The 14,795-nt window shown below is 24.0% G+C and overlaps 1 protein-coding gene and 1 pseudogene across 2 annotated transcripts in view; one reads left to right on the forward strand and one right to left on the reverse strand.

Annotated features, from left to right (window-relative positions):
- Positions 1-14,795, reverse strand: part of LOC149893981 (uncharacterized) — a 152,750-nt pseudogene that overhangs the window by 78,023 nt on the left and 59,932 nt on the right.
- The window catches only part of LOC145192050 (uncharacterized), a 50,906-nt gene that overhangs the window by 24,530 nt on the left and 11,581 nt on the right, over positions 1-14,795 (forward strand). For both annotated transcript variants that reach the window (XM_090076565.1, XM_090076566.1), the window contains exon 3: positions 4,613-4,666. In XM_090076565.1, the coding sequence (XP_089932691.1) occupies positions 4,613-4,666 (54 nt within the window). The remainder of the gene's footprint in view (positions 1-4,612; positions 4,667-14,795) is intronic.

Below are 14,795 nucleotides of genomic sequence, written 5' to 3' on the forward strand. Positions count from 1 at the left end.
TGTATGACTGCATCTTCCTAATCAAGCTTGTGATTAGCTTCTGCTTAGAATATGCATAACAATAGTTATGTGGCTCACCACAAGATGCATAAAGCCCTGTAGCATGTTTTAATATAAGAAATTGCCATTTTATTTTGTTTTATGCAGCATAAACAGTTTGTTCAACTATAATATGATTTGGTTGTCATACTTCTTACAATGGATTTGTTTTAAATTTTTACAAAATTCACACCTGGCATATACTACATATCTATTTTAATTGCATAATTTTGGAATCCAAATACTAATAAATTCAGTAAACTCACAGCAGCATATTTAGTGGGACGGGGCAAATATTGATTTTAGGAAAATTAATATTTTGAATACATATGGTTAACAGGTTCTGTTTGAAATATAATATACTCTTTTTGTTTAGAAAATACATAAATAGAAAATTGTATCATTAATTTTAAAATATTTTTAACAAAAAAATGCATGTTTTACAGATGTAGATTTGAATGTGTTTTTTTACAGATGTAATTCTGAATATGTTTTTTTTATGCTTTTTTCAAAAAAAACTTTTTTTAAACATACTTTCCTTCGTGTTAGTAAATTAGAATTTCTTAAAAATGTAAAAAAAAAAAAAAAAGAATACAATCAGTATAACAATGTAAAAAGTACTACAGTGGCATTATAATTTATTGTATTTTTTTTTATATAGCATATCAAAATATTAGCAAATAAATTTATGATACAAATTTATGACATAGCATACTATAATTAGCAAATGAATATAATTATTGTATTTATTTTATATATGAAATATTTCAATTAAGATTTCTGTAAAAAAATATCATTTGAATACAGTCAGTTAAAAATTGGTTATATAGTTACACAAAGTTATTATCTTTTTTGTGATGTTGCTATCAGAAAAACAATTGAATTTTGCTATTTATAAGTTAATGTTTTGTCAAACAAAGTTTCATGCTAATCATGATAAAAAAACAAAGACAATGTAAAAGGTCATTAAAATTAACATATTAATTTTACAATTTCAATAGGATTAAAACTATAATCCACTGGATATATGGTATATTGTATGCTAATCAAGTTGTGTCATTTTACAACTGCAAAATCACCAACCTTTAGTACTTTATCAGGTGCAGGCTATTTGTAAATGCACTGCTATGTCATTGAGACTTTCACATATCATTAAAATGAGCTGTTAAAGAGAATTGGTAATTATCAGGTTACTTTAACCTGTTGTAACTAATTGCTTAAAATGATCTATTTATCTCATTTGAGGATTTGAGGCTGAAATAACAAATCATGTTGTTTTTTATTGATTAGTTTAATTCCTCTTTTTCTGAAAATAAACAAAAAGCCTGCACATAGCTTAAATATGCAAATTCTCAAAACAATTTAAAAGTGGTGAATTTGAAAACCACTATCATACCTTGTATAAGCATTTTATTGCATTTAGTACTTCAGGGTTTTTAGTAATCAGGAAACACTTTCATATTTTGCTGAACAAATTTTCAAGCTTTAAGTAAATTGATAGCTATAAAGTATCTCAAATTATGCGAGCTATTAATATGCTTTAAGTTTTTTTTAATGTCTCATGAAAGTACATTTGGTCTTTAACTTTTAAGTCTTGTATTGTAATTTTATATTAAGCTGTTTTAGTAATATGTATCTTTGAAGGTGTGTGTGTGTGTGTGTGTGTGTGTGTGTGTGTGTGTGTGTGTGTGTGTGTGTGTGTGTGTGTGTGTGTGTGTGTGTGTGTGTATGTATGTATGTGTATGTATCACCATTTTAGTTTATTATTTTCTAAGGTTTGAACAACCCTTCTACTATATCAGCAGCTGTATTCCAGAACAAAAGTATTGCTCCAGATTCCCCTCAAGATATTTTTCTTTTACATAAATGTTTTTTTTTTTTTTTACTATTTTGATTTCAATGAAGCCATACATAGCTTGTTTAAAATGTAACTCCATTACTCTGTTCTTGATTATTGTGCCAAAATAAGATACTTAGTAGTTTTAGTGTTTTAGTATTAATGGATTATTAGATATGCACAGTTAATTAAATCCTTTTAAACTTTAATGAAAAACAGTGTATTAAGTGAGTTGGTGAAAAACCAATCCTGGGATAGAGTTAGAGTTAGGGTAAGTGTAAACACAGTAATTGTTTTGTGTTCACTCAGTTAAAATATCTTCCTCATTACTTGATCAATTTGATTTTAACTCCATAATTTCATGTTTTTTATTTTGTAACCTCCTTTATATTCCTAATATTTATGAGTCATAGCTTATTGTATTGCTTATAACATTTTTACAAATACTAACTAAATTATAGAATAAACCATGAATAACTCTATATGTCTGGCCATTGAAATAATGCAAAGAGTTCAAAAAGATTGTATTTTCTTACTTTAAAGTTTCAGTGCCCAAAATTCATTATTTTTTCAAACTAAGAAAAAGATTTCTTCTCTAATATATCATTTCAATATCTTTCCTTCTGATTTTTCTAAATGGAGATCTTTCTAACCTTGCACCATTTTACAAGGTTAAGATGGATTTTCTTGAGTGACTTTTATTTTACAGCAAATTTTTTTGCGCAACAGTATTTTATATAGACCATTCTTTTCAGAAAAGTCTAAAAATATTTAGTGTTAAGTATTTGTGTTATTTTGTAAAATATATTGCATTTTGTACTCTAAAGGAATGTTCGTTTATTGTCACATTTGTGATAGAATTTTGAGCCAACAACAAATACAACAAATTTTTGTTGTTGTTGAGTTAGATTTTTAGTAATATGCTAAATAATTGAAAAAATATTTTCAAAAATTCTAAAGAGAGTTTCTTGGTATAAGTCTGAAAAAAGACAAATTTTAAAAATTTCAAAGTCATGTGAGAGATACATTTAAATTAAATCATAATTTGAACTGACCAAACAGAGATAGAAAAGATTGTTTTTATTTGATATAGTTAATTAGCTGCATTTAATCAAGAAATTCATTTTTAACACTCCTGTAATATTATGTCTCTAACTCTTCTGTCCATACCAGCATATCACAAGGCTGACTGAAACAGTGCTTTCATCCCTTATCAGGTTTATCTATTTCTTCTTATGTCAGAAATCTTTTTCATTTTTAGTCAGGTATCCTACTCAAAGTTCAACTCAGTTACTACATCAATTGCTCTTCAACTGAGTGAAGTTGTAAAAATGTTGCTTTCAATGCTAGGAATTTTAATATTTGGTTAACAATGTCTTTAGATTTTCACCATATAATAATTTTTGAATTAAGATAATGTTCTGCAAAATTTTTCTTATGGCAAGCTGGGCTACAAAAATGTTCATTAAAGACATTTGTTTATTAATAATTTAATTTAAGTATAACATGCAGCATAATCAAAAGCCTATTTACATTATGTAGAAATTATATATGTAAATTTACATAATGTAGAAATTATATGTGTAAAAATCAGGAAAATAAGAGAGGTGCCCCACAAAGTTTTCTTGAAGTTGGTTTAAAAATATAATGATCTGACCATATTACATCTATTTTCAAATTAACTATCAAGATAAAAAATTCTTACAATTGTAGTGCAGTGTTTATTTATATAGAAAACAGAGAAACATATATAAAATATTAACATTTAAAATCACTTTTTGAATTAAAATTTTTAATTAGTTTCCTGGGCGTAGTTTTGTTTGATATAACTCCATCTCTGCTTCAAGTCCAACCACAGATGCTGAAGTAACACGTTTATACATCTTTCAGCATTTTGGCTGTGACACTCATGTCTTAACTTAATTGGTTTTTCAATAAATTTAACTGTTTTATCTTCTTCAATCAGTCTCAAAACTGGTGGAACTGTGTACCAATGGGAAATTGGGGTCATTTTATAATAAAATACAGCTTTGAAATTAATCTTGGGCTTTAGAAACACTCTTACAGCCAGGGTTCATTGTCACCATCACTCTCAACCCTTCCCCTTACATAATCATCTACACTTTCAAAGTCTTCAATGAGGCTTTTCAATTAGGTTTTTGGGACTGCCAGTTAAATATTGATTAATCTAATTATCAAAGCAACTAGAAAAATACACCTTCACTATATATTCGGCAAACAGCTTTAGATTTTTAGTAGGTTTGGAAATTAAAACATAATACCACAAGATTCTGCAGGTTAATGTTAGCCAACAAGAATGATTTAGTAAAAGCAGTATACAAGATAAATAGATTTAGATTTGATGAGAGTGATGGAAAAGTTTTCAAGTACAAACTTATCTTTTTCAATACATTTGAAGTAAAATAGTTTGTAGTAATGCTTTTTCTTTTTCTTTTTCTTTTTCTTTTTCTGAAAATTCTCTTAAGTTTATAAACATAGTAAAAAGATTATTAAAATATTGTTCTTTTGTATTTATCTGATTTTTCTTTTCTATTTTCTTTTTTTCTTTTCTTTTTTTCTAAATCTGAAAGTTCTCTAAAGTTTAAAAGGATTGTACAATAGGTTCTTTAATTGTTGTTTTCCTGTATTTTGCTTTTTACAATAGAAGTTAAAGTTATTTTTTACACAAACAAAATGTTTGGATAGTTTGCTCATTTTTGATAATATACTTATTAGATAAATCATTTGAGACAAAAAGCCCTCGGAAGCCATCCATTGAAGAAAAAGAAAGTAAGTTGTTGTTAGCTGTGTATTATATAACTTGGCAATATACAACATCTAATTGTTTGAATATTTTTTGAATATCTTTAAACATAAGATCATCATTATATTATAACATTATTTACAATATAATGATTTTAGTTTTAATGGATCTTTTATAATATTTTTAAACATTGTTATTACTATTGTCATTACTATTGCTGTTATTTTTATTATTGTTGTTTTTATGTTATTACTGTTACTGTTAAAATGTTTTTTTATTAATGTTGTTATTTTCATTATTGTTCATATTATTATTACTATATTTATTATTGTTATTACTATTGTTATTATTATTATTTATTATTATCATTATTATTTCTTCTTACTATTGTTGTTATTGTTGTTGTTGTTGTTATTTTTTTTTTATTATCATTGCTACTATTTTTTTTATTATTTTTAAACTTTTAATATTTTTAATGCATTTATTATTTTTAATAATAACTAAAGTAAAAAAATATAGAATAAACAAATATTTTTTAAATGTAAAGCTAATATAAAATAATTAATTTATGTAAAATATAATAGAATAAAAATGTTCTTTCTAAACTTAAGTACAAAAAATGTTTATCAATTAAAATTTTATTTTGGCATAAATTTAATAATTTGACAGCCTAAATAATACCAGCAAGCAATCATCTGTAAATTTTGTGATTATGGTATAAAGCATTTGACATGATGTTTATAATAAATAGAATCATTTTTTCTTTAAAATCATACAAGTGTGAATAATTGATCACCTGAAATTGACAAGTCATACATTAGAGTCTGAAAATAAGTTTCCAACTCCAGTTATCCAATTTTTAACAAAAATGATTTTTTCATAACTTTGAAATAAAGAAAGGTTTTTGTTTTGGTTTTCAATTGTTATGCTGATTTTTTTTTCTTTTTGCTGATTTCACTTTTTTTTTTAAACTCGTTTTTATTGTCCAATGAATTATTTATTAGTTGTCTATTGCCTTTGAAACTATTAAATGAACTGCACTAGAAGCTCTTACTACAATCTTCTTTTATTTTGCTTCATTTTTTTTTTTATATAATGCTATGATAAATAGTTAATATAGGAATAAGTTTATGGCACTCATGGTACTTGAGCCCAAAGCTGGGAACCCTCTCTTTGTTTTCTTGGTATCTCTCTTGTCAGAAAAGGTACAAATTGTGTCAGGAATTCAAGATGATTGAGGACTGCATGTACTTAAGACTCTGTATCATGCAGTACAAGAATTATCAATCTCTAGAAGTTTTTTCAAGACCACCACCATTTGAGACAGTTTTTTAGAGATTTCAGTTACAGAGAGGGCTGAAAAACAATCATTCAAGACTGCATCTGAGATGGTTAATAATTTGGCCTGTGTTAATGACTGTGATTTGGTGTTGCTCTCATACAGAATTCATATTCAATTCATATTCAATATTCAATTCTCTCATACAGAACAAAAAGAGTACCTTTTGCAACTTGTGGAAAAACACTGGAGTGAATTTGCAAAGTTAAATCATAGCAATCTTCTAAGCAAAACATCTGATGGGATGATATGTTATTATCAAGACATTAGAAATTTTCCAAACTGTAATACTGAGCATAACCAAACAAAGTATTATCCATTTGTAATTTTGTGCTATTATTTTTGTATTTGTTTCTTGGTACTGAATACTCATGCAACATATTATCCAATTGTAATTTTGTATTTTTAGTTAATGCCATGGACACAATGAATTGACAATTCAGCCTGGTTATGATTTAATGTTTTTGTATTTACAGGATTTTTGCTTTGATTGTATCTCAAACTCCGGTGGGGGATAAATAGAAAAACATATTTGAGTTCTAATGATAAAAAGTTCTTTAATGGTGAAATACAATCAACAGTAGGATAATGACTGATTTGTAGAAAGTTTCAGAAGATTATCACACATTGAATGCAATTTTCATTGATTTTTTGGCATTGGTTTGCAAGAAATTCATAAACCTTTGGGGACCCCTAAATGTCAATTAATGTAAAAATAAAAAAATGAGTATGTGCAACATTTTTCAAAAAAATAAGGTTTTCTTGCTTGTTTTAGGCCATAGCAGTTGTTAAGGGTCTGTTTAACATTTAAAATCTTCCAAAAGTTCATTTCATCATAAGGTGAGAAGGTTTCTATCAAAAATGACAAAATTAATTTCTTATTTTAGTTAGAATGGAATAAAACTTGATTCTAAATGAGTTTAAAAAAAATTAATGTGAATAATTAAACTGAATAAATGAAATCTTTTTACATTTTTAATGAATTTGTATATTATTTAATCCAAAGTTTATATATAAAGGTATTTTTGAATATATTCAGTTTCTTTCCAAGAAAGCACATCTGTTAGTGGTGATTATTCAATGATGTGGGTTGTTTCATAGATGCATATTTTAGTGCAATTTTATTGAGAGAGATGTTTTTTGGAAAAAGTTTTGATTTGTTTATTTTAATTTTAATAAATTTACTTTTTTTAATGTATTCAAGATATGAAAACATAAAGCTTTAATTAACTATAAATGGACATCAGTGATATTGATCTTATGAATGTTTATAGGTTCAATACATTAGGTTTTTTTTTCCTAGTATTGAATTTTATTCTTGCATGGTTTTAAAAATTGATTTTAATGGAGATTGTAGGCTATGACAAATGACAATGCATTAGTTTTACCAGTACTAAAATTAAGCTGATTTTTGTGAATTAAATTTTTGAAAATGAAAAAAAAATTAAATTTATATTTGTACTGTTTTTAATTGTTATAAACAGGTTGATGGGATCTTTTATTTTATTCATTTTGTCTGATGTCTTTTTTCATAGTTGTTATAGTTACACACACTAATTGGCCTCCTTTGAAAATAATTTTCTTAAGGGTATAAAATACCTTTCTTTTTAAAATACAGTAAAACTATAATCTTCACAGCTTACTGTTACTTGTTCTCATCACAGTTCAATTAAAAAGTTGAAACAAACTATAATAGGTTGTTATTAACAAAGCATTTTCAGGAAGAACTTTTACAACTTTACAATTTTTTGAACATTTCAAATCTCCTTTTTGTCTCTGATTCAACTTATAGCTCAATATTTTTTGTATCAACAGTATTTCATGGCTTTCAAGTAGTGACAGATACAATATTTTTAGTGACTTGATTTTTAAAGTTAAAATGTTTTCATTTTACCAATTCTCATCATTTTTTAAAGAGCATAATTGAATCTATGTAAACAAAAATGTTCTAAGTCATAAAAACTATTTAATGACTTAGAACGTTTTTGTTTACATCGATTCAATTTGAGCGTTGTTTTTTTATTGACACAGTTTTAACAATGCTATAGTTGAAACAGTTATAAATAATATACACAAACGCATTTGTTAATGATGCATACAAATAATTATTAAAAAAGTTCTAATTACTAAAAAAAGTATTTGTTTTTAATTATGATTATTATTCTTTTTATTAAAATTATTATTGTTGTTGTGTTGTTGCTAATGTTGTTACTAATTTTGTTATTGTTATTCTCATAATTGTTGTTATTGGTATTATCATATATATAATATTAGCATTACTTCTATTATCATTACTATTATTATTTCTATATTTATTGTTTTTACTATTATTATTATTATTATTATTATTATTATTATTATTATTATTATTATTATTATTATTATTATTATTATTATTATTATTATTATTATTATTATTATTAGTATTATTATTATTATTATTATTATTATTATTATTATTATTATTATTATTATTATTATTATTATTATTATTATTATTATTATTATTATTATTAGTATTATTATTATTATTATTTTTGTTATTATTATTATTATTATTATTATTATTATTATTATTATTATTATTATTATTATTATTATTATTATTATTATTATTATTATTATTATTATTATTATTATTATTATTATTATTATTATTATTATTATTATTATTAATACTTTTACAATTACTATTTTTATTACTATTTTTGTTATCATTGTTGGTATTATTTTTATTATTTCTAGTATTTTTAATATTTTAATGCATTTATTATTTTTATTAATGAGTAAAGTAAAAAATTATAGAATAAAAAAATTTTTCTTAAATGTAAAACTAATATAAAGTAATTGTTTATAAAATACAACAAATTCAGAAGGTTTTTTCTTAACTTAAGTACAAAAAATGTTTATCTTATAAAAATTTTATTATTGACATAAATTTAACAATTTGACAGCTGAAATAATATTAGCAAACAGTCATCTGAAAGTTTTATGATAATGCTATAAAACCTTTGACATTATGATGGTTATAATAAATACAATCATTCTCTCTTTAAAATTGTACAAGTGTGGTTTAGTTGATTACCTGAGAACTGACCAGTCATACATTAGAGTCTGAAAATAAGTTTCTATCTCCAGTTAATCAAATTCAAAAATGATTTTCTTAAATTTTTTTGAAAATGAACCAATTAATGAAAGCTTTTTTTTTTTTTTTTTTTTTTTGTTGTATTGTTTTGATAACTGACAATGATTTTTTTTTATGATTGGCAACAAAAAACTAATTCAGCATGCTGTAAATGCTTTTTCATAAAATGTAGTTAAGTAAATAGTTTTATTTTTTACAAAGGTTACGATGAGTGAATAAACAACTCAATGTAAAAATTTTTTCTTTTGTATAAAGTATAAACTCATAAATTCTCTATGAGGTTAATGATTATAAACTCATAAATTCTCTATGAGGTTAATGATTTAAACAAAAAGAAACTAAGCTTAAAATATTTGATTTATAATTTATTTTTTGTATATTTCTCAATCCTTATATAACTTATTCTTTACCTTTATTCTTTTGTCAAAAAATGCAGTTTTTTTTTTAAAAATATCTTTAAAAATTGATTTTACTTAAAAAACAGTTTAAATAAAAATTATTCCTATATTTTTTGAGTTGGTTTAAAAATGCAGCATCATTAACCACTTTACCACATAATGAATCATGAATGATCCAAAATAATTTATCCTTTTTATTATTACCTTAACTTTATAGCGTGTCAGATGTGTACCAAAATAATTTTTTTTTCCATATGAAAAATATACAAAACTGGTGTCTCTTTATTTCACTTTTTATGCATTATATTTTTTTTTTGGTTAGTGAAAAAAAATCATTTGGGAAGGTGGTGAATCAAGAAAACTTTAACCTTTCATCATTTTTTTACTTTATTAGTATTTCTTTAAATTTCATTTCTGCTAATAATTTCCTTTGAAAATAATTTCTTTCTATTATTTATTAAACTATTTGCTGCTCTCATCTCTTAAAATATTTTGTTATATAAATTTTAAATGCAAATTATTATAGAAAAGTTATCGTAGAAAAAAAAAGTATTATTAAATCAAGAAAATCAACTTCAATGAACTTTCATTAGTTCTGTTACTTTAGCATGAGTTAGTTTTGTTTCTGTTAACACATAGATTTTTTTAATTTTATTACACTCTTTGCTGCTCATATCTCTTTTAAAAGTCTTTTGTTTGCCATATAAATTACCAACTTAATACTATAATTATATAAAAATAAATAAAGCAATAATTTGTTGTTAAATTAAAGCTATTATTTTGTTAATTGCATTTTATTATTAAACTGCTATTGGCAACAAGTGTTGTGTAATATTATTATTAACCCATAAGTAACAGATTTTGATATTTAAGTGAGTTGCATAGAACTTCTTGTGTAGCTAAGAACTTTTATACAAGCCCTTACATCTTTACTACTGTACATCTGTAATAACATTCTTGTTAATGAAACCATAGACAGCTTTGTTAGTATATGGTCTCCTTTGCAAGATATAGCAATAAAAAGAGTTTATTGAAAACATTCCAAATTCCTAAAATTAGTAAAGTCATAGTTTTTTATTGTAATATAGGTAAGTGGCTCTCTTACTACTGTGCAAAATTCATTAGGTTCCGGTATCAACCAAGTTATAAACAATAATTTGAATAACATTGTTGAGATTATGAGTTATAGTTTTACTTAAGTCATCTTTGTTGAATAATTGCTGTTTTGAAAACTGTTGGTAGATTTTTTTAAATAATATAAAAATACAGTATGTGCCAAAATTGTCACCATGTTTGAACAAAGAAATATATATATATTTTTTTTAATAGAAAAGCTGTGAAGAAAAATGAAATTTTAGTTTTATTAATTAAATTTAAGACTTAGCTAACTGAAAATACTGCTTTTTATTGAATTTATAGGATATTGATTTTTTTTTTAAATTTTTATGTGAAGAGCTAGCGGTGACAATTTTGTTGCAAATGAAAGCAAATAACATATTGTAGTAAATTAATATCGAGTGTATCCTCCCTTAGATTTAATGACAGCCTGAATTCTTTCAGGAACAATAGCAACCTCTTGTACACTAGCCCAAAGTTCATCCTTATTCTTAGGTGGAGTAGGAAAGTTGTAGACCCTTTGTTTAACTATTGCCCATAAATTTTCGAGTGGGTTAAGATCAGGGCTTTGTGCTGGCCAGTCAACGACTTTCAATTTCTTCTTGTGAAGGAATTTAATGGTCTTATCAGCCTTATGCTTAGGGTCGTTGTCTTGCATGAACATCGTGTTACGTACAGTTCTGCCCCGTTTTCGAAGGGACTTGAAATATCCTACCTTAAGGATGTTGATATAGTCATCAGCGTTCATTATTCCATTAATTTTCACTAATTCACCGACTCCATAAGCACAGAAACATCCCCAAAACAAGAGTTTTCCTCCGCCATAATTAACGGTTGGTGTAAAATCTTGAGCACTTAATGGTGAATTAGGCTTTCTCCAAGTATATCTTATACATCTGATCCAAACATATTAGTTTTACTTTCATCTGTCCAAATCCAGTCATAAAAGTCATCAAAAGTCATGTGTGCATGAAGTTTAGCATAGTTTAAACGAGCTTGGCAGTGACAAGAAACTAACAATGGCTTCTTGATCTTTCTTCTGGATTGAAAACCAATTCTTTTGGGCTCTCTATTGACTGGCCGCACTGAAGCATGAGTCCCATAGCTGTTATTCATTAAATTAGTAACATCCTTTGCAGTTTTAGACTCTCCAGAACAAACGAGCGATTGTTCTTCGGTCTCTTGGTGTAAAAATTTTCTTTAGACCACTTTTAGGCTCATTTACTTCTAAATTATTGCGCAATTTGATTTTATATATGAGATTATGAGACTTTCCGAACTCAGCAGCAATTTCAGGATTAGATTGTCTGGATTTAAGCCCTTCCACAATATTTTTTTTTAGTTCAAGATTTATTTTCCTCATGATATAACAATACTTTTTTTATGTTTTGTAAACAAAATCAAACTTTAAATGATATTTAATTGTTAAAAATCTGTGAAAAGTTGATAACTCAATCATTTTAGTCATAAGGCTAATAATTTATGTCATATGCCTAATTAACTGTGGGCAAATATGTTAGTTGCTTTCATTTGCGACAAAATTGTCACTATAAGCTTTTCACATAAAATTTTTACGTGAAAAGCTAATGGTGACAATTATATATATCATAAAATATTTTCTAAATTTAACAAAAAGCAATATTTTCAGTTAGCCAAGTCTTAATTAAGTTAGCCAAAACTTAATTAATAGCAGTTAGCCTTAATTAATAGCAGTTAGCAGTTAGCATATTCAGTTAGCCAAAACTTAATTAATAATACTAAAATTTAATTTTTCTTCACAGCTTTTCTACAAAAAAAAATATAAAATATTTCTTTGTTCAAACATGGTGACAATTTTGGCACATACTGTAAATATATTATTAATATAAAAGATAATATATTTTCTTATCGCACGATTTTCTGTGTTCATTTCTATGGTTTTTTTTTTCTGTTCTTTTTTCCAGAACAGCATAAAGATGGTAAGCAAATAAATATCAAGTTATATTTTGGATTAGATATTTTTCATTTTTTATAAATTATTTAAAGTTAAAAAGAAGTTAACTAAATTTTATAAAGATTTTAATACTACCTTTTAACACCTGTTAAAACCTCAAGCAAAGCTCAAAAGATTAGAAAGAGTAATGAAATTGTTACTTTTACTGTCAAAATCTAAACATATATATAATATATATATAATCTAAAGAATAAATAAATATATATAAATATATATATAATATATATAATCTAAAGAATAAATAAATATGTATAAATATATATATAATATATATAATCTAAAGAATAAATAAATATCTATAATTATATATATAATATATATAATCTAAAGGAGTTATGATAGGATTTATTGAGATCCAATCTTACAAATTAAGAAAGTGTGTTAATGTCAGATATTAGTATCTTATAAAAAATTGAATAGACTGAGAGATTAGTAATACAAAACATTCTCTCTGAAAGAAAATCCGTAGATTTATAGAAACATTGTAAAAAGTTTTTGTGGATTTTATAAGTGATATACTTTTTTTATTACTCTTATAATTATTTTTATTATGATATATTTATTAGCACTATTATTATTGCTATTATGATTATTATTATTAATATTATTATTATTACTATTATTATTTTTATTAATATTATTATTATTATTATTGTTGTTATTATTATTATTATTATTGTTGTTATTATTATTATTATTGTTATTATTATTATTATTATTATTATTATTATTATTATTATTATTATTATTATTATTATTATTATTATTATTATTATTATTATTATTATTATTATTATTATTATTATTATCATTATTATTATTATTATTATTATTACTTGTATTATAATTATATTTGAAATGTTTTGAAGTTATAAGCAAATTTTAGGATAACTTTTATAACTTTACAACATTTTGAACATTTCAAATCTCCTTTTTGTCTCTCTGATTCAACTTATAGTTCAATATTTTTTGTAGCGACAGGATTTCATGGTTTTCATGTTGTAATAGAAAGTTTTCATGTTGTAATAAATACCATATTTTTAATGACTTGATTTTTAAAATTAAAATGTTTTCATTTAACCAATTCTCATCATTTTACTTTTGAAGCAAAATAATAATATTGAACATTTGTAGACAAAATTTAATTGTTTTTTGTATATTTATGTATACTCTTATATTTATACATTTTTTAAATGTTAACATCTTTATTAAAGATTTCAAGTTGAAAGTTTTTGTTAATATGAAACTGTTTATTTTGTCAGTTGATTATTAAATTAATTAACGAAAGTTTTACTTTTAAGTAATTTTTATTTTAAACAATTTTTTAATTTTTTTAGTATAAAAAGTTCAATTAAAGTAATTTAGATATTAATTGTAAGCAGTATGTGCCAGCATGATAAAAGAAAATTATGCTGGCACAAAATTAATTTAACTTAATTATGTGTTAGCAGACACTGTGATACTTAACAAATAAATTTTTAAAGACTGTAAATATAAAATATTGATTTTGTAAAACATTAATTTTTATATGAATCGCTAAAGAAAAATTTATTTAAAAGAGAATTAATATTTATTTGAAATTAAAAATATTTTAATGAATAAGTGTAAATTTGAATACAAACAGCCACAATAGGAAGTTGTAACAGCAGGAGAAAGGGAACCTTTTCCTGTGATTTTTAACTTTACTAGGTATGAATTGTTTTATGTATTTTTGTCAATGAAGTTAATAAATTTTTTTTGAAATAGTTTCGTATATTTTGTTAAAGAAATTAAAATGATTTTTGATTTAAATATTTACACTATATTTCCTTTATGACTCAAAACTTTTGGTTTTCATCTTTAGTTGATATAGAGTTCCTTCTGATTTGTGAAACAGAATTAGTACATTTTAAGTATAATAGTCCTTAAAAAAAAAAAGAAATTGCAAAAGTATTTTTAATTATAATCTTTCTTTTTGATTGTCTATTTCATAATAATTAAAACTTTAAAAAAAAATTTTTATCATTGATCATTTTTGTTATCATAATTGCTATCATGTTATCATTTTATTTGTACAATTTTACTTTTAAATGAGTGTGAGCACAAAAACAGCTGTTATCTTATGTAGAGCCTTAAGAGATGATTTAAAAGCACAAATAGAAATTGCATCAACAGGTTAATAATA

The sequence above is a fragment of the Hydra viridissima genome, unplaced genomic scaffold, assembly GCF_058129835.1.
Source record: "Hydra viridissima isolate aposymbiotic clone 2 unplaced genomic scaffold, HvirCarnegie_v1 scaffold_1, whole genome shotgun sequence".
Classification (NCBI taxonomy): domain Eukaryota; kingdom Metazoa; phylum Cnidaria; class Hydrozoa; order Anthoathecata; family Hydridae; genus Hydra; species Hydra viridissima.